Consider the following 26,763-nt stretch of genomic DNA (forward strand, 5'->3'; position numbering starts at 1 on the left):
GGACAAACCGCGGCGGGTTGCAGAAACACCTCGCGAGAGATGACAGATGAATAATGATGCAGCAGTGTCGTCTGGGGACTCGCTCGCGAGATGAGCAACTGCAACTGCACAGACATAGCGCACATAAATGGGAGGGTGTTAGCAAGGCATCGCAACTGATGATACGTTTACGGCGACTCTTAACGCTCATGGTCATCACATTAACTTTGTTGCGCATTGTCATTGCAGCGGCGTTTGTACTGATTCACCTTATTTCGGGAGAAGATGGAGACTGTTTTTGACCTTTCTGACGATGAATCTACGGTATGAAGAAGCTTATAATTGTCTGATGGTAAAGGCCACAGAATATGCACATTTCGTTTGACGGTTCACCTCTTGTTTCTAGCGCAGAGTTCTGTCAGAGCGACGATGTTCCCTTTGACCTTCCCGTCATGGTCGTTCAATCAAATACTGTTTGATTGAATTCGTAATACGATACACTCGTTCCATGTGTGCAAGCTTTCGTGTGTAATACTGTCGGTGAAATCTTAAGCAAGCGTAACACAAGCGGGTTGTCCGATGGACATCTGGTGTTCAGTGTGGAGTTGTTAACCTCATTCCTGTCTGATACCACCAACGGCTGCAAAGGGATGTAACTAAACGAAAAGTTTCCAAACGGCAAAAACATTGCAGCCGGTAAAGGGTATGGTCGATATAAGTTGGGTTGAAGTTTTTGGTCGGCTTATGTAGGAAAGTCGTCTCCATCGCTCCAAAGCTTGAACCTTTTTTTTTATTTGTAAGGAACGGCCTGGCCGTATTGCTAGCTTGAACCTTATATGATTAGCAAAATTGACCACAACAGCTGCTCCATTTCCGGCCCAAATCAAGCCTACGAAAATATTGGACAACGCTACGAATGACTGGTGGGGTCTCAACATCAATCCAAAGCTTCACCTGCGTCCGCCAAGAAGATGGCTTTGTATGAGTGTGTAGTCGTCGTGTGGGTAGTTGCACCGCTGCCCACTAATATTCGTTTTTTGTTGGTCTGAAAGCAAACGATGGTTGCGCTGCCACCATGTTAACGGCGGAAGCTGTAGACGACACAACCAAAGTGCGTATATTTCATTCCGATGAGAATGTAGAATTGATCAGTAGAATTCATATTGCCCGTAGGAATTATGCTATGCACTAAAAATACTTAAAACGTACTCATGATACGTTCTTCGGTTGCAGTTCCGACACCCTAAGTCTTGGTAGCAACAGTGTGCGGCGTTTGAGCTTACATATAGAACATAGATGAGATCGACCGTTAAGAAAGAATGTCGAAATCGGTAGTTTCTTGAGTAAATCTCGCGAGAGAACATCGTGAGAAGAGAGCATTGAAAAAGTGAATATCATGCTACGCCAACCTCACGATCCATCGATCGCGAGTCGCTGAAAAACAGTTGCTCAAAGCAATATCCGGGACTTTCCTAGGAAACCCCCAATAAAATATATTAAGAATGAAAAAGAATGATCTCTATAAAGCTCATCGTGAGCGTGAGGCAATTACACTCACACGAGAGAGGATCGTAGGATCGTTATGGTAGGGTGAGAATTTATTTTAATATTACTTCCGGTTGGAACGTTGTGGGGTTGTTGAAGCATGCCGTAAGGGATGATTCACACTGGCACTCATTTCGAACCTTGGTCACTCAGTTATGATTTTGAGTGTTGTGGTTTGGACCAAAAAGTAGAAACAAAAAACATTTCGATGTTTTTTGAAGACATACCTGAAAAAGTATCAGTTACTTTTTTCGTCAATATTTAGCATTGAGAAAGCAGAGAGCAACAATAAGTTTGTGTGAGAGAGAAAGGAAAGAAGATCAATAAAGAGAACAAAAATAAAGAACAGCGATGTGTATCTTCTCCCCGAATATCATCAGCGCTCACACAAACGCTCACACACGTGCTGGTTCTTGAGGCGCGCACTGTACGTAAAGATCGAGCGGGAGCTTTTTCGATGCTGACGCACCTGTACGCCGCAAAACGAAGGAACGAAGGCATAGCGAAGAAGTTCGTTAACCTTATTTCCGGCTCAATTATTCGGCTGTTGTCGTCGTTCTGTTCGCCTGTTCTTTAGCCGGTCGCGGATTTTTGGAGGGAAAAAACGTGATAGCCCCCATTCTAATGTTGGGATTTCGATGTGGTTGGCAGCATGAGCCTGTTTTTGTAATGTTCTCTTTCTTATGCCCGTTCGACACATTTCGGTTGAGGCTTATCTGTGTTTGTATGTTAAGCACTGTTTTCGATGCTTCGGGGATTGAGCATCGAACAGTTGTTTCTACAAGTTAATGAAGACGCATGGGATACTCCACGTCTGTGTATTGAAAGGTAGAATTGTAATGATCGTAAGCTCTGGTGTAGCTCCATGTAGAAGATCAGAAATGGAATAATTTTTAATTTATCAACAATTAATAAATGCAATACAATGTACTAATGTAACGCTTCGTGTGGTCTTCTCTCGCTTCAGTGGCAGCACAGTTTGCATCCGGCAATGTTCCTGACTCAACGCGGCAAAGGCATCATGCGCCGCTCTACGGAAGACTGGTTACAGAAGAACATTTACCTGCCGTACATCGTGATATACACCAGGTGAGAACGCAATAATAATGATCATAGAACCTGACTCGTTATAGTCGTTAACCCCCAACCTAATTAACCGATTGCTTTCGTTCTTGTCGTTCAGCGTTCGATAAGCCCCACATCATCGACCGATATCCGGGCGATGGAAGCTCGGATACCGGTCCTTTTTCGAGATCCAGCTACAGCACCCCTGCGAAAGTTGAGCGTCGACCTGATCAAAACCTACAAACATATAAACGAGGTAGGTGATAAATAGCGGATAGGAACTAACATTACGCGGCATCGCGTGGAATACACAGTACTTCATTTTCGCACCAATTCGGAAGCACATCAGAAGCGTGCTGCCAACAGATTAGCAGTATGTTTGAGTTGCTCGTTCAGCTTTACTACTTATTTGCACAACATTCTACGAGCCGAGAACGAGAATCCTATACAAATTTTTAATATTCTTGCCTATTGTACGTGCCTTATCAAGGCCTCCCCACCTCGTGAAGAGGGCGACGTTGATGGCGGTCATTGTTAATTGAATTATAATAATGTCCTGTCATATATCCATTCGAATCCTCCTCGCCGGGTATATAGCCTCTCCTCTGTGTGGAGCCAACATTCTGGCACGTACTACATTTAAATATATATGAGTGTGAGTGAGTATGCGTGTGTGTGTGGGTTTGGCTAGAAAATGTTGCTCCGTTGGATGACCAAACGGACGGTTGGGTCCAATTGGTGCCGCAGGAAGCCGATGAGTAAGAGAAAACTCCACTTGACGATGCCGGAAAACACTCACCGCAGCTTTGTTGGGCAGTTTGTTGGCGCCAGCTACCAGCTGGAGCACCAGCTTCTGCTAAATCGGCGAGCAGAATAATACTGCCGTCCTTGGCTAAAAGAACGGTAGATGTCAGAGCGGCAGGCGGTGCATGCTGCGTCGAGAAGAAGTAGGGATTTGGTCATCTGTTTGAATTCCTTCAAGTTCACTTGAGGCCGCCTGGAGCCCTGATAAACTGATGTTCCACACTTCGTGTCGACCTCCCGTAGTGCGAATAAAATGTCAACGTAAAAGCGGAAGACGAAGAGTCGAACCGGACCGTCGCGAACCTGAGAATCGATCAAATCTTGACCATTGGTCTTTCCTGAAATATTGTTCCGCTCTGTGGAATGCTGGAAAGGAAGGTTAGTTCTCTCTCTCTCTTTTAGTTCCCTTTAAAAGCATGACGTTAGACTGACTATTTGCCTAGGATAGATACTGGAATTATTAAAACCAATAGAAAGAGGGGGCTAATGGAGGAACTGGGGATGTGAGACAAACCAAAGATGGTTGATTATGGTTGTACCTTTATATTCTTTTGTGTTCCGCGCAGAGGAAAAGCTATAGGAACAGAAATAATCACCAATCACTAGACTCTCAGTCACCGTAGATGACCATCAGTCAACCCAAATTGAGGAAAGACTCAACGATCGATGGTCAACGCTCGAAGTTAATTTTTCTCGTTTTATATCAATCAAATACTGATAATTTTGTGTCACTAACGCGAGGGGAAACATGTCTAATGTGCTAAATTGCTTCCTTAAATTACGTTCAAAATTAGAAAGTTAAAACAGTAGAATGAATAACGTGGTATTTCGACGGGTTTTGCGCAATGGACCCAGCTGTAGGAATCTCTTATGGAAGCAATTATTTTGAAGCACTGGTACGTGGGCTCTTCCGTTTTTAATTTTTGTTTTATTGGTGCAATATTTGCACCAGGTTGACACAATCATTAAAATGGCAACACCACAAATTGTTTTAAATTGACTGGGAACATGTGAAAACTGTTTCCATCTCCTGTTGATTTCGTTTCTAGCACATGGGTTTGACAAAGGATTCGTTGGACAAATGATGTTTGAAAATGTTCAGTGGTTATTGGTGTACGAACAAGTATTTCAAGGTGTTGAACCCGCTCTATATTTTAGCCGGTTTTTAACTATTGATACAGGACACAAGTCACTAGCGCTTAATTAAGTCACTAGTAACTTAAAGGGGAACGTTTAATTAAGTGGAAGTTTGAACCCAGCTTCGAGTCGGGCTGTAGGCTAGTTGGCTGAGCTAGCTAACTTAAACAAATTTATGTGCGGTTTATTAGATCCGCTCAATGTAATGCTGTAAATGTAACTAAGTAACAAGATGGATATTGCTTTTGTATTTTTCTTCCATTTGTCCCTTCCGCATATCCTTTGGGATGTTACCACTAGTAAGCGCCGTTGTCATCACCCTGTCTATCCACTAGTCCCTGCGTGTATACGGACTGTCCAATAGCACCAGCAACAGAGGTTAACCCAATCCGGACATTCTTCGCGTGCGATTTATTACCACAAAGTGACGGCGAAAGAAATTGAAATTCGAACGGCGTGCGAGCTCGCGTTTTGTACTGCTCGTCCGCTTCGGTACCAGTTCCAACTCACCCGGCTTTCTGTGCCTCCCTAGCCTCCTGGCAACACGAGAACGGGATGGATGCGCGAACCTTTCATTATTGGAATTTTAATGTAAATGCTTTCACATTTCGTCATGACATTTGGCAGGAGGCGAGCGATGCGTGTGCTTTGCAGCAGCTGTGTTGGAAGTGTAGGGTAGGGGCGTTAGGTTTTTTTTTATTATTTCATCTGTGGCATCGTACGCTTGACACTTATCTGGTAGCATTGGGAATTGTTGCAGTGAATTATGTGAATGATGACGTTGCGAATTGCTGTGAAGTTGTATGCTAGATTCTGAGTGTCTCATGACTTTAGTGCATTTTCGAGGGCACGTTGTCTTAAATAAATCATTCAAAAAGAAACGCAAAGAACGTAGCTCATCCCTAAAAACAAATCCTTCATCATATACATGCATGAATACTGTACGGTATGCTCTGTACCGACGTTATGCGATATTGCTTGCGGTCAATGAACCTTTCAATCCACCTGATCCTGGGAAACATGCAAGAAAAAAGAAGGAAAAATCACAATAGCAAAGAACAGAAATGCGAGAATGAAACCGAAACCATTTTAGAAGTACTTGTTCCTGGCCATTGGCCAGCAGTTGACGTCGGAACAGTAAAAATAGGATATTGAAAGCAATTGAACCGAATCTATAATGCAGAGCCGTAGTAATATTAACTACCACTGCCTCTGCTGATACTTCTTCAAACACTACCACCACCAATTCTCATGCATCATAGTTAACCCGTCAGCAGTGCTCCAGCAGTATTGCTCCAATCGACCGTCTCGTTCATTACTGAATACTTCATCGCACAATGGTAAATGAATGAGTGGGAGGGGTGGTGGAAGGGAGGGTATGGCAGGCAACAGAGGAAACTGCTGTGAGAAACTGTGAGTTAATGAGAAGCTCAAGGATGCTTTATAATAGGCCAAATATCATCTTCCTCGGTCCCTACACCCAACTTCCTGTCAATCGTTCAAACTCGGTTTCCCGGTTCCATGCGGAAGATGGATTTGTTAGCATTGGCAAGGGCTGCTGCTCTCATTCCAGTTGGACGTTACTTTTGCACACTGGTTCACTCCTCCTGCCACTTTTGTTGCCAAGCTGCTTTCTCCATTCCATTCCATTTGATTCATGGCTTACTTCCATTCCGGCTCCGAATTGACCACTTGTGGTCTAGCTGGTCGTTATCATTCGCAAACCCAGTGGAATATGGTACATCGAGCGTTGTGTTTGCGTTTGACTGTTTTTTCTATCACGAAACATGGGCCATTGAGAAAGAGTTGCTGGACATTACGTTATTGTGTCTGTACCAGGCGCCTCCATTCTCAAAATTGTTGGAATTTTTTTTTTCTTTCTTGAGCTTCGACATAATATTTTAACGTATAGTTTAACCAAATTTAAGTTAATACATATTAGGATGGACGTGGCATCTGTAAATGTAAAACAATGTTTGAATGATTTTCGAATTTCGAATCGCACAACGTGCTTCGCCAATTGGTAATGCGCGTTTGCTTGCAGCGTGCGACGCTGGCTCGGCTAGTGGCCGCTCCAAAGCAAACGTGTGCACACGATATCGATTTTCTTCCGACCCGACAGCAACAGCAGTAGCAGCATCATCCCAACAGGGGCATCAGCAGCAGCGCACACATAAGGGTGGACGCGTCTGTCGTTGTGTCGCTGTTGGCCCCCGCTATTCGTGTGCCTCGTGTCGTTGGCGGCGCTCCGGGAAAGTCCGCGTGTGGTGTAAGTGCCATCGTCGGAGTTTTCCTTCTTTTTCGGCGTTGCTTTTCACTCGCTCCGCTTTCCATATCTCGCTCTGTCTATCTATCTTTCTGGCTCACTCATTATCTTTCTCTCGTTCTCTCTGTCCCTTGATCGCTCTCGCTCACGCGAATTTCGCTTCTGTCCTAAGTCTGTCTTCTTTTGAATTTTTCTACTACCAATTCCGATCCCCAGTACGTAGTACCGATTGTCCGACGCTTCGGAGCCGCATCATCGCATTGCACCCCCCCCCCCCCCATGCGCGGGTGTGTTAGTAGTAGTGATGTGACTCAATGGAATGAATCTCCCATTTCGGGGGCTCCATTTTCCTGCCGATGGCTCGTGGTCGTATCTGTGTGTCTGCAGCGGTACGGACCGTGTCTGCTTCTGGTGGTCGTCGACGCTTTTTCTGTCGGGGCGGTATGTTTGATGAATTTTGCTGTTGTGGTATGAATTTTTTGTTGCATTCGAATGCTCAAATGCATCTGACGCAACAAAATACAACCAGAATAGATGGTGTTTATCCTCTTAAATGATGCTCGTAGAAATACATCGATAGGGAAAACACGGTGGAGAAATTCGTTGTGTGCACTTAGCTGCTGAGCTGAACAACCAGGCGTCTCCATCAAGATTTTTCAAACTGGTACAGCTAGAAAGTATTCGATGAATGGCGTCAAATAATGATGAAAATTGTGGCCATTTTGTACAAAGGTCAATAAACGTTCACTTACTCATTTGCAAGAGCAAGTCTTTGAATTTTAGTTATTTTGTACGAACTTTACTGTTGACAAGTTGTGATGCCTTTGCCTTTAAAATAAAGGAAAAATAAATTTGCGAAAGAATTCCAAATCTAACAACTTCATTTGCTTGGGAAAGAGAACTCGTTTGTCGATGCTGCTGGTGCACTGACATATCTCTGTGCACATAAAATGCACCACCACAACGGAACTGGACAGTATACGCAGTGTGCAAGCAATCGTGTCTCGGTGGTTGTGACGCTAACACATCCTAGATTCATCTCCACCGCTACGAACGATTTTTTGTGCAGCAGAAGTAGACGAGGGTCAGTGTGGGGAGAGGAGCTGGCGGCGGCGGCTCGCAGCTGACACGATGCAGCAGATCTCACCAAAGCGAGACGCTGCTGCAGTCGACGATCGATGATTTATGACAGTTGCTACAGCTGCGTCGCGTTGAAGATGATGGCTGAAAGTATGCATGCATATATGCATTTCTGTGTTGTTTTTTTTTTTATAAAAGAAATCCCCCATCAGCATTGCTCCGCCAAAACCTTCTTTAACACGCGACATTTGTACGTTTGCTCTATGCTTATCGAATAAAATCATCTGCAACTATTAGGCAGAACAAATAATTTTTATGTATTATGCTACAGTTTGATGCGAAACGTGCATCAAAGATTTTTCTAACAGCGTTGATGCAGCCTCTTTTCTATGTGTTACCATGCTGACGTTCATTTGCACTCAGCGTGACAGACGCTTGCTTTCGTCCGCGTGCTGCCGTCCCTGCTAAAAGCTGTCGCAGACAATTTCCATCCATCCATCCCAACCGTCTGTTGGTTGATTTTTCCCAGGTTATATGGGGTGGCACTGTCTAGCCTGCCCATACCAAGCGAGACCCTCCCGTCTCCTACCCCCTCTCCACGGTGGGTGGGTGGGCATACGGAGGGTGAAAGGAATCGCATCTATCGTTGTGTGTGAGAGCGCGCACTTGCTTTTATCAGGTGGCACTTTATACACTGTAAACGGGCACGCATACCAGTGCACGCACACGCATCATCGTGCCGATGGTGTGTGTGTGTGTCCGTCAGCATTTCAGGCACAGACTCGGGTGTACGGATCATGGCACGGAAATGAAACGAGGAAAAGTGGTATAGAGGATAGGCGAGGAAAGGTTGTCGCGACGGAGGCAGTGTGTTCGGCCCCAAACCCCGTGGCAGTCCGTGAGAGAAATAGGTTAGGGAAGGTCAGAAAGGCGCTCGTTGCCCTGCAATCGGCTACTCCTCGTTGCCCGCTTTCCGATTATCATGGAGAAAAATCCTACGGGACACACATGTATGTGTATGTGATGGCGCAAGAAAATGTGTAGATAGGGCTTGGTTAGTTTCGTCCGTCCGTATGGTTGAGAGTACCAGTCTCTCCTCGATTGGCGAGAGTCGATCAACGGGAGCGATGGACCCCCGTGAGTACAGAGCAGCCAGCACGGAGGGCATGTTTCGGTGCACCGGGATAGCATGGTGACGGTGCCGGGAATGGTGATTAATCGTCTCCCGGTTGAGTACCATTCTTTAGAAAGGATAATAATCTAGCTAGACGAAGCAAGAGACAGGAATCGAGAGAGAGAGGGAGGAAGGATATTCTCTCGAAAAGAGAGAGAAAGAGAGCGAGAGAGCAAACATTCACAGACAGTTTGTCGTTGTTTGGAGAGATTTTGATCCTGTCCTGTTTCGTATCCTACCCGGCTCCCCCCTGGCTGCGTGTCCTGTGACGGCCTCTTCCGGTGTGTATGCATTTAGCGCCAGCAAATATCTTTCGAACCCAAAGAAGAAGTTGTGCTTTTCGGTTGCGATTGTTTTTATAACATTCGATTCGGTTAAGCATTGCTGCGTTGTGTGGGTCAGCTTTGCAGCCATGATGAGTGAACGGCTAATCGGCATCTTAATCTTCCATCTTGTTAGTATTGTCCAATTAATGCGACAACATTTTAACTGTTAACATGATATGGGACGGTGGGGTCTTTGAGGCGTTTGCGGTATCAATCTTTAAAATGACAATACCGGATATCAAATCCCATAAGGTTCGTGCCCCCATACGCTGAACTGACTATTCTGTTAGGCGTAACCACAGCCCAGAAAGCCAGTAATGGCAGATCGAGACTTCATGGGGTTTTGGTGCCAAACAAAGTAGAAAATTAATACTTCCATTTTATTTTGAAAAATTTTAAATTTTGTCATAATAACATGGTGATGTGTGGATGGATGCTTCCTTACATTTTCTCCGTTGAGCGAAATACCATCATTTGTTGAACTGAGGGTTTCAAACTGTTTTCTGCTTTTACCAATTGCTCAGCGAACTATTTAATCCAAAATAAATTAAGTTTTCCAACAGTGTTCGCTCAGCTGTTTACTGCTGCACCTTTCTCGTTCAGTTCTTTGCCATTTCCGTTCAAATTTTCCAAGTGTCCCTGCTTTGACTATATTTGTTGTTGAGAAAAATGCACAAAGACACAATAATGGACGCCTAGAGCTCTGTTCATGATTGTATTTTTTGGCTGCTTTTTTCGAATCTTGCACACACACACGCACACATCCATACACATATCTTGGGCAGACTAAGGCCACTCTTTCTCGCTGTTAGTGGCAATACGTTCGCGGAACGAGAACTTGCTCTTTCCCCGGTACACAGTATGTGCCCTCGAGGTATCATTCGGGAATGTCTGGGATGTGATGGGTTTTGCTGTTCCTTCGGGTACGGAATGTTGCTCTTACCGCTGCCTACCATCATCGCCATCATCATCATCATCATCAAAATCGTCGTGACGGTAGCACACGATTGCTGCAACATTCTTTTGTTCTCACTCGGAAACATAATGCAAGTGACAGGCGAAAGAATCGAGACACTGTGAGCGAGACCTGTGTTGGCTGTGCAGTTTGCATAGAGAAATGTTTGGTGGTGGTGGTGGCGGCGGCGGCAGCATCGGGCAGCAGCCCAATGCCATCTTGTACACTGCGCTACATTATGCTGGCGTGTAGCAGTGATGAAGGCAGAGAAAGGCTAGCAGGACGAGAACGAAACGCAGGAAATCTCTTATCCCTCGATCCTCCCAACACACTACTATGCACACTGAAAGAACAAGAGTTATGAAGTAAATAGAAAACAGGAAAATCTTCTCAAATGCCGCAAACAGGCGTGTTAGAATCCGATGCGCTAATGTGACGTTTAATTATTATTTTTCCTCATCGTCTTACCTTTGCCTCTGCCGCAGGTTTACTATGCCAAAAAGAAACGAAGAGCTCAACAAACCCAGGGAGAGGACACGTCCCATAAAAAGGAGCGGAAGCTGTACAACGATGGCTACGACGACGAGAATCATGACTATATCATTAAGAATGGCGAGAAGTTTCTCGATCGATATGAGATCGATTCACTGATCGGTAAGTCACCAATCATCAGAATGCTTCTTCTTTTGGTCGGAGCCGTGCTCATGGTCGATTTTTTTTATTATAATTTGCTCTACACAGGCAAGGGTAGCTTTGGTCAGGTGGTGAAAGCGTTTGACCACGAGGAACGCTGTCAGGTGGCGATCAAAATCATTAAAAACAAGAAACCCTTCCTAAACCAAGCACAAATCGAGGTCAAGCTGCTGGAAATGATGAACCGGGCCGACGCGGAAAACAAGTACTATATCGGTAAGCATCTGCAATCGTAGAGTACACGAAGGAACTTACTAATGACAAAACCCCCTTTTACATTTCTCTTGTTCTGCCCTTGCAGTTAAGCTAAAACGACACTTTATGTGGCGAAATCATCTATGTTTAGTATTTGAACTGTTATCCTATAATTTATTCGATCTACTGCGCAATACAAACTTCCGCGGCGTATCACTGAACCTGACGAAAAAGTTTGCCCAGCAATTATGTACGGCGTTATTATTTTTAAGTACACCAGGTAAGTTGTTCCACCGTCTAGTGATGCTAAAACTACAAATAAATATTCTACAGGAGGATGCAGTTAGTTAGTAGATAGCATTTCTTTTCCGTTCAATACGTACTGCACAATGAGCTTGCATTAAAATTGAATGTGCCTTCGGACACAATGGTATAAGTAAAGTAAAGCGTGCAAATAGGTAGACTAAAGACTCATGTAAATGGGTCGGTTATTTGCATTTTATGCACTCACTCGAATTGAATAGAGAACAGAACAGGATGTTTTGTAGTATTTAGTGTTCCAGTTTGGTTTTGCTGCGGGCGTATTTACTATTAGTGAGGTACCATAGTGTACTGCATTTTGTATACTTTTCACGTCCTTCATTTAGTCCGCAGTATCTTTGCCTGTTTGCAATTTGAATTGTTGTTCATGCATAGTGCATGTGTGCGAGCATGGCAGAATGCAAGAGCGTAAAAGCAGGAACGTTATGGTATTAAAAATAAATTAAAAGTAAACATAATTTTACTGAACACTCTATTGATTCTCAAACTATGATCTTTTTTTCAGAATTAAATATCATACACTGTGATTTGAAACCTGAAAATATACTACTTTGTAACCCAAAACGATCAGCAATTAAGATAGTGGATTTTGGCAGCTCCTGTCAGTTGGGACAGCGGGTAAGTAGCTTTGTACGTCGCACGAATGGATTAGTTCCCGCAGCTAATGAGCCATTTTTCGTGTTTGTTCTTGCAGATATATCAGTACATACAATCACGATTCTACCGATCGCCAGAGGTACTGCTGGGGATACCGTACGACTTAGCAATCGATATGTGGTCGCTCGGGTGCATCCTGGTCGAGATGCACACCGGCGAGCCACTGTTTTCCGGGTCGAACGAAGCTGACCAGATCAACCGGATCGTGGAAGTGCTCGGTATGCCGCCGAAGCACATCCTCGACCAGGCGCACAAAACACGCAAATTCTTCGAGAAGCTCCCGTCAGACGGTAGCTACGTGCTGCGGAAGACACAGAACCAGCGCAAATACAAACCGCCCGGTTCGCGCAAGCTGCACGACATATTGGGCGTCGAGACGGGGGGTCCGGGTGGGAGGCGGCACGGCGAACCCGGTCACAGCGTATCGGACTATCTTAAGTTTAAGGACCTCATCCTAAGAATGTTGGACTACGACCCGAAAACGCGGGTCACACCGTACTATGCCTTGCAACACAACTTCTTCAAGCGAACCTCGGACGAAAGCACCAACACAGCCAATACGATCAGCTCGCTCAGCACGAGCCCGTCGGTCAGCACACAAGATCAACCAAGCCATGGTGAGTATGGGCAGGCACGTCAGCGACGTAGCTTGCTGCCTTTGCTACCATCAGCCGTCGTACGTGACGAAGATAAGGGTGCCGCGACGAATGTGATTCCTTTACCGCCGCCGTCCCACTCAGGTGCAACCGTTTCCTCACACCACCTCTCCTATCATCCTTCCACTTTCCTTGCTGCTAAAAGCAGTGACAATCATCAACGCCGCTTTCATCAGCACAAGCCTAAATCCATCCAACAAAAGCTTGCCGCCCTTGCTGCGTTGCCATCAGGCAAATGCTTAACATCCACTGCATCAATATTGTCGTCGTCATCGTCGTCGACGGCGTCATCGTCATCATCATCTACATCATCGCTATCAGCATCATCCTTGTCCGTCTCAACATCTGCCTCTGGATCGGCATCTTCCACCTTGTCATCAACTAGTGGTGTTGGCGGAACAATTGGTTCCAGCATAACGAAGAGTGTAAATATATCCCAACCGGAGCTCGACGATAGGTTGCAAAAGATACACATCGTACATCAGACGGCGGCTGCCGCCAGCGATAAAACTTATCGTTCGTCCTCCTATCTAAAGTAGTGGCACGAATGTACTTTCGTGTACACAAAATTGGTCGTGAAAATTGTGTGCATAGGGTTTTCCTTTTATCCTCACCGAAACTTCATTCCCAGTAATACAAAAGCGCATTTAGTCACGAAGTAACACGCGACGGATCGGGGCGCACTTGCTACTAACTAACGAGAATCCAAAGTGCGTAGAATTTCGGTTTATGTTCTCAAACACACCATGACAATATCGCGCCCGGGAATGCCCATTTGACGCTTAGTTTAGAGCCGGCGCTAAAGGTGAATGGAACGTGTTTCTTTGCGTATTTTGTGCGTGTGTTTTTTGCTCTTTAGCATAAAAGCATCTGGCACTAACAGCATCTTGGTTTCTCCCAGCACAGTATAAGAGCTATCGTAATGCTGCTTGCAATGCAATGTTAACGTCCTACTGGCAGACCGTGTTTAGCTGTGTAATGTTCACCTTTTTTGCCCGTGTGTAGAGTTCGTACCCCAAAATTCTGATCCTGGTTGTGTTAGTCTGTTGTATCTCACATCGTTTACGGTTCTTTCTTCTCTTCTCTTTCTCTCCCTTTCTTTCTCTCTTTCTTTCTTATACGCATAATCCTTAACGTGGTTGCTTTCTAACAATTAACACGCATCCCCCTATCGCCACGCCTTCCGGTTCGTGTTTCTCCCATTACACATCGGCAGAAGAGCGTCGATGACTCGAAACGGAGGATAATAGCCGGCAACAACAGCAAGCGCAACCGCATCCGACGGTGGCTCCTCAAGCGCATCGTAATAACAGTAGTAAATAGAATCAACCTGAGCTCTCGGCCGTTTTGCCAACCATGTTCTTCTACTAACCCGCACAACCGTAACACACCACTACACTACCAAATGTGCGCGTAACAGATGGAGAAGAGGGAGCGCGCGCGTCAAGTGTCAAGGAAATGGCAACTGGTCAGCAACAACAAAAAAAGGGTTAGACGCGAGTGGCTAGGGTTAAGCATAGCGTACCACCATCATTGAAAGCTATCATCTAGAGTGTATATCAGCACATCTCCTATAAAGCAAGGATGGTTTTTTTAACCCCGGATGCAGAAGAAAAAACAGAAACCAAAACTCACAGTTTATATGCCTAACGCAGAAGAATTGCCATAGAGACAGATTGAGGGTTGCGGTTGCAGCTAATAGGGATAAGCGACATCAATTGAGAAGAGCAATAAACAAACGTCGGAAATGTTAATCAATATTGGTACCGAATAAGTAATAAGAAGTAAATTTTCCTCTCACGCACAGCCACATACACACACACAAAAACGCGCGAACGCGCGGACGCTTGTCCATAAACGAGGAAAGCCGCCATGATCATTATCATCATCATCATTCATCGTCGTGATCTTCCATTGGTGTGGTTTTTGTGTATACATTGTGTTTGCATTGATTGTGTCTTTTGTAAGTCGATCAGTATTTCTGTTTGAATGTGCGTGTGTGTGTGTGTGTGCATGTGCAAGTAACGAGGGAAATTGGAAAACTCGCAAGCATAATTCGTATTTGACTGAGCGGATAAAGCACGCCGGGGATCATATATTGAAATGAAGAGGAAGATTGATTCTGGGATGTAACGCATCGCGAGGCGGAAGTGGTGGTGTGGTGGCGGAACAGTATAGACAAATGTAATTGAACCTGACGGAAACCTGCAGTGTCAAAAGTTGAAACTATTGTACACATTTGCAATAGTACGGTTGTACGATACGAAGCAGCAGTAACAGTAATGGAAGTAATCAATATACAAAGCAAACCAAACACAAACACATAAAAACAGACAACAAACAAACAAACAACCTGAAGAATTCGCGGAGTTTCGGATCGATGTGTGTTGCAATATTTACCAAGCGTCGTGTTCAGATTCCAAATTCGAAGAGAGATATAATTGTGTTTTCTGCCCTATTTATAAACTTTCTTATGAGTGTCCCCCACGCGAGCGACACTCACTCCTACTCACTGTATCCTTGAAATATTTCATGTATTAAAACTTGACGAAACTAGCTTTCGTCAAGTAGATTTGACGTCTAAACGTAAACAAACATCTAAGCGTAAACATACTCCCCCCCATGACAGAATGTCATAACAAAATAACTAACACGCGGTACTAACAGAACGGTTTCGCAACAGGTAAAACGCAAATTTTCGTAACAGGACGAGTGACTAATCCTTTTGCCGTTTTCAGCTTCACTACACGAGTAAGCTGATCATCTCCAGGGTGTATATCAACGATGCGCGCCAGTGGCCAGCGGGTGATGGGGAGGGAATCGTCCACAAGGATGGCCAGTCTGCCGGGAACGATTTCGCACCGAACCGCAACCTTATTGTCCTTCTGCATTTCCTGCAGATACTCAGTGATCCAATGCTTCCGGAAACGTTGCACGAATAATTGCCAGGTAATCCCCATGTCAGAGCAGTTGGTTGTGATGATGTTTTGCTGTTGCTCACTCTGCAATGACTCAAAAAATTTTTTTAGCTCGTGTGATGACCTTCAAATTGTTTCCGTTGTCGGAGTGTATATCCGACGATAACCTGCGCCGGGCTGTGAAGCGGTGTAAAGCGGCCAAGAACCCTGCAGTGGTGAGATCGCTGACCAGCTCCAGGTGAACCGCCTTGGTTGCAAAACAAACGAAAACACACAAATAACATTTGGCAGCGGCAGCTCTCTTGTACGTCGGCTTAAGATAAAATGGGCCGGCGTAATCCACTCCAGTAATAGAAAACGGCCGGCTCGGAGTGATGCGTTGATACGGAAGTTGGCCGGTTTGTTGTTGCACTAGGGCGGGATCCTGTCGTATGCAACGAAAACAATTACGGACTACTCCTTTCACTAATCTCCGTCCGTCGAGCGGCCAATATTCTTCTCGAATCTGGGAAAGTAATAGTCTTCCCCCGCCATGCATCAGCTTTTCATGAAAGTGGTATGCGATGAGACGAGCAAACGGATGTTTCTTGGGAAGTAGGATAGGGTGTTTGAACTGGTAGGGAAGCTGTGCAAGCTTCAATCGGCCACCCACTCGCATTATTCCTTCCTCATCGAGGAATGGATTCAAGCGCCGTAGAGGTGAGCGCCGCCCTACAGTTTCTCCTTTTTTCAGCAGCCGGATCTCCGATGAAAACTCGTCTTGTTGCGCCAGCTTGCATAATGCGAGTTTAGCTGCTTCCAGGAACTTAGGTGTGATCGCGGATGTAGTAACTGGTGACGATTGTTGTGTGCGTGTCTTGTGTTTGGTATTGTGTATGAATCGTGTGCAATATGCGATTACATGTAACAATTTGGTGTATGACGACCACAAATCGAACCAAGGGTGAGTGGTCTGTACATTTGCGACTACAGCACTCACCTGACGAATTTCAATATCAGCTTCGGCCGCCAGCAATGGATTCGAAATCGGCCAATCAGAAGCAGGTAACCTCAACCACTCGGGACCGCAACTCCATATCGAACTTTTCAGCATGTCCACTGCTGACATCCCACGAGATACCAGGTCGGCGGGATTTGTTGAGCCGGGAATGTGTTTCCACTGACGAGGATGTGAATAGTTCTGGATCTCAGCAACACGATTAGCCACAAAGGTTTTCCAGGTGTTGGGTGGTGACGCAATCCAGTTTAGCGTGACCGTGGAATCCGACCAGAAGAACGAATCGGTGACTTCGATTTGCATTGCTTGTCGAACACGATGATGCAGATGAGCTCCTAACACGGCTGCGCACAGTTCCAGTCTTGGCAGCGTGACGCGTTTCAGTGGGGCCACTCGAGATTTTGATGCGAGCAAACTAACTCGAACGTGCCCCTGCTGGTCTTCACAACGTGCGTAAATACAGGCACCATACGCTACCTCTGACGCGTCTGCAAATGTATGGAATTGTATTTTGGAGTTTGGTAAGAGCACATACCTATCACGTTTGAAGTCAGCCAAATCTTTCCAATCATCATTAACAGCCTTCCATTTGTTATAGATGTGAACGGGAACCGGATCGTCCCATCCGATCTTCTGCAGCCACAATTCCTGCATGAGCAGCTTCGCACGTATAATGACCGGAGCGATCAATCCAAGGGGATCGAACATTCGGGCAATATTCGATAATATTGATCTCATGGTGATGGTGGTTGTATCGACTGCAACTGGTGATTCGAAACACAACACGTCGAGTTCGGGTTTCCATATGATGCCAAGAGCCTTTACCTTCTCGTTTGGCACAAACTGCAGCGAGGATTGTGTACCGATATGCTCCGCTGGTAAACCGGAGAGCACTTCCAAACAATTTGAAGTCCACTTTCGGAGTTCGAACCCGCCCTTGGAGAGCAGATCCGATAGTTGCTGCCGAAGGCTCCGAGCTTCATCCACGCTGTTTGCTCCACCAATGAAGTCGTCAACGTAGAAATTGTGCTTAAGCGCAGGTGTGGCAAGTGGATAAGCTGCACCTTCATCTTCCGCAAGCTGCAACAGAGTACGAGTGGCCAAGAACGATGATGGAGACAAACCGTATGTCACGGTATTCAGCTCGTACAATTCCATAGGCGATTCCGGTGAGAATCGAAAAAAGATGCGAACTAAACGTCGATCATCAGGGTGCAGGACGATTTGCCGATACATTTTTGCTATATCAGCAACAACAGCGATTTTAAATGTGCAAAAACGTAGAACGATGTCTATTAGTTCATCCTGAACTATGGGTCCAACCCGCAACGTTTCATTCAGCGAATAACCAGTCGACGTTTTTGCCGAACCATCGAAAACTACTCTAACCTTTGTAGTGGTGCTTGAAGCTTTGAAAACAGGATGATGCGGTAAATAATAAGCAGCTGTATCATCAGTAGTATCAGTGCTTATAGGAGACATGTGTCCCAGTTCTAAGTACTCCTTCATGAATGCTTGGTATGCTTCTCTAAGTGCTGGATCGCGTTCTAGTCTTCGCTCAAGAAGTTCAAACCGACGGATGGCTTGAGCTCTGGACAGGCCGAGTTTTTCTCCGAAGTCGGGCTGTTTTGGTAGACGGACAATATATCTACCTGTGTCGTCACGTTCAGTGGTTGCTTTATAAAATGATTCGCAATGCCGTTCATCGGGTGAGTATGCATCATTAACCGTTAAATTTTCTAGTTGCCAAAATCGTTGTAGGGATTCTTCCAATGATGCCATGCAGACGATTGAATAGGAAGTGGTAGGATGGGTTTTAGATGACACATTCTGATCAGCTGTGGTACCGGTCACTACCCAACCGAAAGCACTATTAATCATGACGGGTTGATGAGGTGCGGGACGAAGCTGAGTGGCATTCTCAAAGAATGCATGGTAATGACGAGCGCCGAGAATGATATCAACGGGAGCAGATTTGTAGAACATCGGATCTGCTAAATTGATGCCAGGCGGTATCTTCCAGTTTTTGGTGCAAACATCGCGCGTTGGAAGATTCGCTATCAAATTGTCGACCATCAAAAACTCAGTATTGATCGTAAACGCTGTCACTCGAGAGGCAATCTGGGCGTGTACGGATTCCCGTACTGTCTTCGTAGATTGTCCTGCTCCAACAATGGTAACGTGTACGTTACTCTTCTTCAAATTCAGCCGTTTAGCGAGTCGATCGCTAATTAGATTCGGCTGCGATGCGCTGTCCAACAGCGCGCGCGCAGGATGAGCAATTCCGAAATTATCAATGATATTCACCAAGGCAGTTTGGAGCAATACCTGCTCGGGTGCTTGCTGTAGTGCTGCTGCAAATGTGCGTTGTGTGTTATCGGTGGCCGTGTGATCGTTAGCGGTGTTGTGTGTGTGATGTGGCGGAGCTGTGTCACTAGGGCTATTCGGTGTGAAGTGCAGTTTTGTGTGGTGTGCCAAATTACAATACCGGCATTTGTAGTGCGCCGGACAATCACGAGCCGCATGATTCTCGCGTAAGCAATTTGTGCATAAACGCGCGGTCATCGCGAAACGATAGCGATCCTTAGGCTCCATTCCTTCAAATCGTGGGCATTTTAGCAATGAATGCGAGGAATTGCATAAAATGCAATTTGGCGTTTCATGTGACGTGGTACCAAAACAAGTTTGACGCGGAAAGGTTATTCGCCGCGAGTGACTCAGTTCGTGACCCTGTGACGTATGATGCGCGATGGTGGGAAGCTTGATGCCCTTGAGTGTGTTCGATCCAGTGCTCGGGTGCGCGGTAGGAGCTAGCTTTGCCTGCAGTTGAGATTGGACACGAATCAATCTATTCTCGAAATTCTCTCGAAATGCAGCATTCTGCGTTGTTTCTTCCAGCGTGGAAGCGGAATCCTCTAATTCTTGTTGAACACTCTCTAGGTCCTTGCATAATGTTTCGAATTTTCTTAGGCGAACCTCCACTTGTACTTGATCCCGTGCGTGAACGAAACTATCCAAAAATTTCTCGTACCGAGTAAGGGACGCCAACAAAATTGTCCGACGGGACGCCAAAACAACGGGTGGTACGGGCATTGTGCAATCTTGTGTGTGTGTATGTGCGTGTGAGTGAGTGACCTGCAGTGTAATGCGTGATGCGGCAAAAACAGCTGTACGGTGCACGAAAATCCAAACGAAATGTGGTACGACACAGAAAACGGTGAACGATGGGTCGATCAAACTCGCGAAAGCACCAGAAATTCGAGCTATATCCTGGTCACGGCACCATGAAGAATTCGCGGAGTTTCGGATCGATGTGTGTTGCAATATTTACCAAGCGTCGTGTTCAGATTCCAAATTCGAAGAGAGATATAATTGTGTTTTCTGCCCTATTTATAAACTTTCTTATGAGTGTCCCCCACGCGAGCGACACTCACTCCTACTCACTGTATCCTTGAAATATTTCATGTATTAAAACTTGACGAAACTAGCTTTCGTCAAGTAGATTTGACGTCTAAACGTAAACAAACATCTAAGCGTAAACACAACCTTTTTTAAAGCATATAAATAACAAAACATATTAAATACTTGCAAAGAAATAGGGAGAGGGAGAGGGAGAGGGAGAGAGAGAGAGAGATGAGATAGAATTAAACTGGACAAAGCCAATAGATATCTACAGCAGATAATGACCTATATTTAGAAAACAAAACAAAGCAAAGCAAAACCCAAGATAGAGTGCGCGCGCGCTGCATCCTGCATTACATAGGAAAACCCACAAAATTCCACACTGAAAACCCATAGCAAACGAAACGGAACGCGCCGTAATATGCTAGGAAGAAGCGTGATTTAGAACGATCAACAAGACAATGCGAAACAAATACACACAAAAACAAAACAAAAGTACCAGAAGACTTTAGATTGTAGCCAGAACCAGAAGTTATTTTTCAGGGGACAAGTGTGAAAGAGGAGGGGAAGGGAAGCGAGCAAACCGCATTAGATATGCTGCCGGGTTCTTCACGCTGTTACGGACCGAACAACAAAACTCCAATCATGACACTATCTTCCCGACTGATTTCCGTGTGGGTGTGTTGTGTGTAGGAAGAGAACGAGCATATTTCGTACAACTCTTATTGAACCGGAATCTTGATTTCTTGATTTTCTGGTTGTGCACATGGTTTGATGAAAAGCGAAGGAGGAGGTGTGAGTGGGTATTACCGACATAAAAGCATAGTTATGAACCATACTCAATTATGTACATCTCGCAGCGAAACAGACCCCGGGCCCGGGGGAGCAATGGTATAGGGATGACTCAAAATAGTACAATGTATTGTGGGGGAGTTTGTTCATCCAAACAAAGCATCTAAATAATACGCAACACATGACATTAGATTCTGTACGATACGTTTCAATGTAGCATTCGGATTGATTATGAGGTTTTTTTTTTCAAATCAAAATCATCAGGAAAATCATCATCTGCCTGCCTGCTGTCTCCTGTCCCGAATAGTACCGAATCTGGCTAAAGTGTGGCTCAAACTCCCTTAGCAGAAGGCCGGAATAGCAGGACGATTGTGCATAACTATCGAGACACTATCCAGAGTTTATTACTCTCTCTCTCTCTCTCATTATGATTATCCAAAAACCTGCCAGCATCATGTTATTAAGTCTCCTCCATCTCTCTCTCTTCTAAACATACCACATTGCATCTTATCTTTCACATCCGCGTACACACACACACACACACACTTTCTCTCTCTCTCTCTCTCTTCCTTTTTCATACACATAGATACCCATCAAAACTCCTATACACATAAAGAGAAGGTTCAGTGCAGGGTGGGTGGGAATAATGATGGTGAGACATAAACGGGTGGAACGGATAAAAGAACCAAACCTGACTACAAGTACCATAACATTACATACAAAATAGTATAAATCTAGTAGGAAACAGTGGCGAGGAAGGAGTGAGTGTTGAATGGCGGGTGAATGCATGCAGGGGAAGAAAAAAACAAGGCAGACAGGATACAGTCGATGGCGATGGCGATGGAGACAGTAAAGCAAGAAGCAATAGCACATAATCAAATTGTAAACGAGAATGCCAAAATGCAGTCGTCTGAAAGGAAACTAGAAAAAAGAAACCGATGGTGGAATTGTCCGGTATGAGGGCCATTTAAAAAGGCAGGGTTTGCGTTAGCGAGGAATCGGAGAAGGAACAGAGATAAGGGTAGAGAGTGCGAACAGGAAGCGCATCAGATGGTGGTGGAGGCTACACTCTTCTAAACATAATCGGGGTAATGTTTCTACAAAACTTTCCACTAACTTATAATTTTAATGTTTGGTGCCTTTGCATTTTGTTCATGTTGCATTGTGTTCGGTTTTTTAGTTTGCAACGTTTGTTTATATGTACAATTTATCGGTTTTATTCTGGTATATTTGTAGGCGAGCTTCGCTGCAAGTGTTAGTGTTTTCGGTTTGATATCGTTTGCAGTTAAAAATTCATTTTTTTAGTTAATTGCATGAACCCCTTATTTTCTGCTTTGCCTGCACACACATACACAGTGGTACTCATTAATTTATTCTTTCTCGTCTAACTCTTCTTCCAATTGATCCGCCAGGTCTATCTTTACACCAGCCACAGTCGTCACAACAGTCACAAAGCCAACAACAGCAAACACAACCAAAATCACAACAGCAGCAGCAAACGCTCGTACTACTCGCGCAACCAGCCTCAGTCGGGTCGAATGGGACGCACAGCAGCGGTGGCAGTGCCGTGACTGGCAATGGTGCGATCACTGCCAACAGCAGCAGCGTCAGCAGTGGTAGCAGTGCGACGGGAGTGATAATGCCCAGCAGCAACACTGTTGGTCCCTCAAGCGTACCTTCCACCTCCTATCCGCTGGCGATGGACTGTGATCCTCCCGCTTCCAGCCTCAGCCAGTCCCATCATGCGGGTGCGCCCACCGCAGGGCGATATCCGGGCACGGCGGTTACGGCGTCTGGCGCAGCAGCCCCATCACACTATCATCGGAATCGATACTTAGCTCAACAGCAGCAGCAGCAGCAGCAAGCACAGCCAGGACAACATTTGCAAAGTGCGGCTTCCCACTTGGTAGGATCGTCCGCGGTGCCAGGTGGTGGTGTGCACAAAACATACGCACCTGCCTCGTTACCACTCGATCTCGGCACCCATATGGCATCGTCCCTCGGTGGGCTAGTCATACCGGATCACCATGCCGGAAGCTTTCTGGCTCACAACTTACCGATGGCCGGCGTGCCCGGTAGTATAGGCGGCGTGACGGTGGGATCGGCCGGTTATGCGCCGTTCTCCATGAACGATGCGATGCTGATGGCAGCGGCCAGTGCCGGCATTAGTTCGGCCACCATCGGACCACACGGTGGTGCGAACAGCTTAGGCGTGATCGGCGGTCCGATTGGAGTTGGCGCTGGACCATCGTCGCTGATCGTGGGATCATCAACGGCAGCAGCAGCAGCAGCGGCTGCAGCGGCGGCGGCGGCGGCGGCAGCAGCAGCTGTCAGCGGCCATCATCTCATTGGCAGTACGGGAAGTAGCATTAGCAACAGTAGTAGTAGTAGTAGCAGCAACAATGGAGCCGCAGGAGTGGGAGGAAATGGGACAGGGTCAGGATCCGTCAGTGGTGGTAATGGTGGTGGCGGTGGTGGATCGGGTGGAAACGGAGCAGTCAGCAGTAGTTCGAAAGGGCACGGTCGAGGACCTCCTAGCGCACCGAGCGATCGGGACGAATCGTCCCCAATGGTTGGCGTGTGCGTACAACCGAGTCCAGTTATCATTCACTGACACAAACACAACCCATATGCTCACCAAAACACACAGTCATCATCATACATTTCCAAAAAAAAAACCTGAATAAAACACAGCGACAAACCTACTAGTGGCCGCCAGAATGCTAGGTTGCAGCGCCAAGATCATTATGCTAACTCTCATCATACCATGCTCTACCACTCGACTGGAATTTAAAACTGGGCGCTTTCTTTCTTCACACCGCACAGGTGGTGCACTGTGAATCAACCGATCCACCATAAGTAGCATAAAGAACCATGCAATGGGAAGCTTTGAGCCACATTTTTTTTGGGGCGGTTGGGTGTGTAGTTCTCTCGGCGGATATTATTCTACATCGGCTGCTGCTCAAATGGCGCGCATCGGAGACAAAGGAGTTACATTTATTCAGAACGGCTGCGCCTAATGTAGTATAGTGTCAATGGAAACAGATTGAAGTTGGAGTTTTTTCAAGCAAGTGGTTTAAAAGTAAGCGATAGTGTTTTTGCTAATGGTACTGCCAAGAAACAATCGGTTTTGGAGCAATATGCGACAATGTACACACATACACACATACATCCTGTAGCAGACAGATGAAGATGAAATCTGATCATTTTTTTTAAAAAAGACGCGCATAACAAAATCGGACGAGTTTTAGTAAAAAACAGAGGAAAGGAAGAAGAAGGGCACAGTGTTTGGCGTGCGCTGCTGTTGCCTGTGCCGCCCACCAAAAAACAGTCCAAAATGGTAATGATGTGTTCCGAAAGGTTTAATGAATTCCTATTACTACCAATGTCTGTGTTCTCCGAGGGAAGGAAGGGAAGCAAGTGGTCAAGGAAGTGGAAACCGAGACTGTAGTGGATGTATAAAATTGACTGGCGTTTTATGGCGATACGTGACATGCAATGTAACATGCTCTGCCCGCTGAAGAGCATTTAAAACGGTCCAAAGGCAGCAAAAAAAGTATGTGCTAGGTTTTGGTTTCGAGCCGACTTGATGAAGACGTACGCTAGAATGACTTAAAATCCTGCTCTTTTTATAGCTCAGCTGGTAGCAGTATGACACCGGAAGTACTGTATCTTTGGGAGAAGCGAACGTTTTGCTCACAATTAGTGCAGCAGGTGGATTTTTGATTATTTCTTCGATGCGATTCTGGCGCAGCACCATCTGGACTCTGACCAGTTTCTATTTTATTGCGCTATTCTAAATGGATCACAAATGAAGAGAGAACAGGGCAGCCTTTAGCTTTGTCCGGTTTTCATCTAATTAAAAATGGCGATCAGATAAAAAAGAGCCAACAATAGACAGGAATTGTTTTTGCAGTGCGCACTAGTTTTCTTAACCGCGGTCTAATATACTAATGGGACTCTGAATGGGAGAGTATGGTGAACAGCTCCGATTGGCCAGCGACCAGTGTGTGAACAGCAGAGGGCTTCCCTCTGGTGACTTGGGGAGAGTGTGCGGGAGGTTTTGGTTGACCGGTTGAACTAGTAAAAGTGGGGCTGGGCTTAGGAGAAACCAGAGCAAGAAGACTAGGGAAATTGGGGACTGACTGTGTGTGTACGCGCGTGTTTATGTGCAGATTTTTTGGATTCCTGTTTTTCTGTTTCCAACAGACATCGATCAAAGGCAATGTGCGCGTGCGGCCGCCACCCGCGAACGTGCAAGGAAGCAAGATTTATGCAAGCATGTTTTGGTTGGGTTAGGCGCCGCTTTCACTGAAGGAAAGCACCACGACTACGACGAATATGTAAAGGTGAATGGTGAATGAATATGAGGAAATGTACATATTAACTGATTAGCACTAATGATAATATCAATAATTAAATTAGTAATAATAATATTATTAAAAGAAAAACAAACAACGGATTGTAAATGAAGCAAAACAACAAAACGCAAACAAAAAGGAAAACATGAAAAGAATGAGTCAAACGATGGTAGGAAGTTGCAGCGCAACTGTAACAACGCGCATCGCGAAGGTGTGTGTGTGTGTGTGAAAAGGTATATAGGATCTACTGGAATATACATATACGGACACATACAGAAAGCAAAAAAAAGAAACACATACACATACAATACGTTTAAGTAAGAAAATGGAGAAAATAACAAAAAAAAAATGGAAATGCGATTGAAATACTATACTGTATAAGGGAAAAAAGTACTAGATCAAATAACTAAAGAAAGTAAATTAATTAAATTAATGACACTAAAACAAATGAAAGGGAAGGGAAAGAGAAAGAAAGCAAGAAAAGAAGAAGAAAAACACACACACACACACGAACTCAGATACAGAAACATGATATAGGGAAAAGGTAAATGGATGGCTGGTAAGAAAGTTAGAATAATCAACCGCAAAGCTGCTAATGGAAACACACATACACATTCACACAAACACACATACACACAAACACATAAAAATGCTAGGAGAAAGAAGAAACAAGGTACCAGACGCGGTTACAGGATCGAGGAGATCGCACGATCGATTTGTAAATTTCTCTCTCACAACTCTCAACAGTACGGCATGCGCGGCGTATGGACATGCGTTTTACCTGTGTGCTGTGTAAGATGCGTCCTTTTGTAAGCGATGTTAAAGATACACCGCGCTGAACTGCTGCCGTAAAGCAACTGCAAAACTTTACCAACTGCTGCTTCACCACACGATGCACGAAATGGCGCATGGAGAACACGCCACATTGTGGTATGCAACATGTGGCGTGTGCAACTAGTATGAAAAATTGCTAGAGAAAAACAAAAGAAAACTGAAGATAAAAAACAAACAAACAAACAAAAGGGAATTCAACCGATCCGCGTATGATCCGAATGAGATTATTGTTCTTCCGTTTATCCTTCCGTCGTCGTACAGTAACCATGGCGGGCTGTAAAGGCCATCTAGAAGCCGTTGATGCGAAGAAAATCGTTTTCATGGGAAGCTTTAATCTGTTGTGTTTCTGTTCTGGATTTTTCTTTCTCCATTTATTTTATTTGTTTTTTGTTCTTTCATTTAGTTTATCGGTAAGGATGTTTGGTTTGTAGCTTTTGTTACACGAATTATTGGAAAGAAAAAAAAAACGTTTGCAATTTAGGAAGACCGGATCGCAACCATATTGCACTAACAGGCACGACGCGCGGTACATGATCACTCAACATCCACAACATGCGCCAACAGGAGTAGTGAGCCACGGTGGACATTTTTTATTGGAATGTGTTT

At 45.2% G+C, this 26,763-nt stretch overlaps 1 protein-coding gene across 7 annotated transcripts in view; it reads left to right on the forward strand.

The window, feature by feature from the left end:
* The window catches only part of LOC118504276 (serine/threonine-protein kinase minibrain), a 49,423-nt gene extending 22,932 nt beyond the window's left edge, over positions 1-26,491 (forward strand). For all 7 annotated transcript variants that reach the window (XM_036038546.1, XM_036038544.1, XM_036038542.1 and 4 more), the window contains exons 3-10: positions 2,492-2,613; positions 2,708-2,845; positions 10,817-10,985; positions 11,073-11,240; positions 11,326-11,499; positions 12,046-12,158; positions 12,235-12,814; positions 22,375-26,491. In XM_036038546.1, coding sequence (XP_035894439.1) covers positions 2,492-2,613; positions 2,708-2,845; positions 10,817-10,985; positions 11,073-11,240; positions 11,326-11,499; positions 12,046-12,158; positions 12,235-12,814; positions 22,375-23,576 — 2,666 coding nt within the window. In that variant the 3' untranslated portion in view covers positions 23,577-26,491. The remainder of the gene's footprint in view (positions 1-2,491; positions 2,614-2,707; positions 2,846-10,816; positions 10,986-11,072; positions 11,241-11,325; positions 11,500-12,045; positions 12,159-12,234; positions 12,815-22,374) is intronic.
* Positions 26,492-26,763: the final 272 nt, after the last annotated feature.

The sequence above is a fragment of the Anopheles stephensi genome, chromosome 2, assembly GCF_013141755.1.
Source record: "Anopheles stephensi strain Indian chromosome 2, UCI_ANSTEP_V1.0, whole genome shotgun sequence".
Classification (NCBI taxonomy): Eukaryota; Metazoa; Arthropoda; class Insecta; order Diptera; family Culicidae; genus Anopheles; species Anopheles stephensi.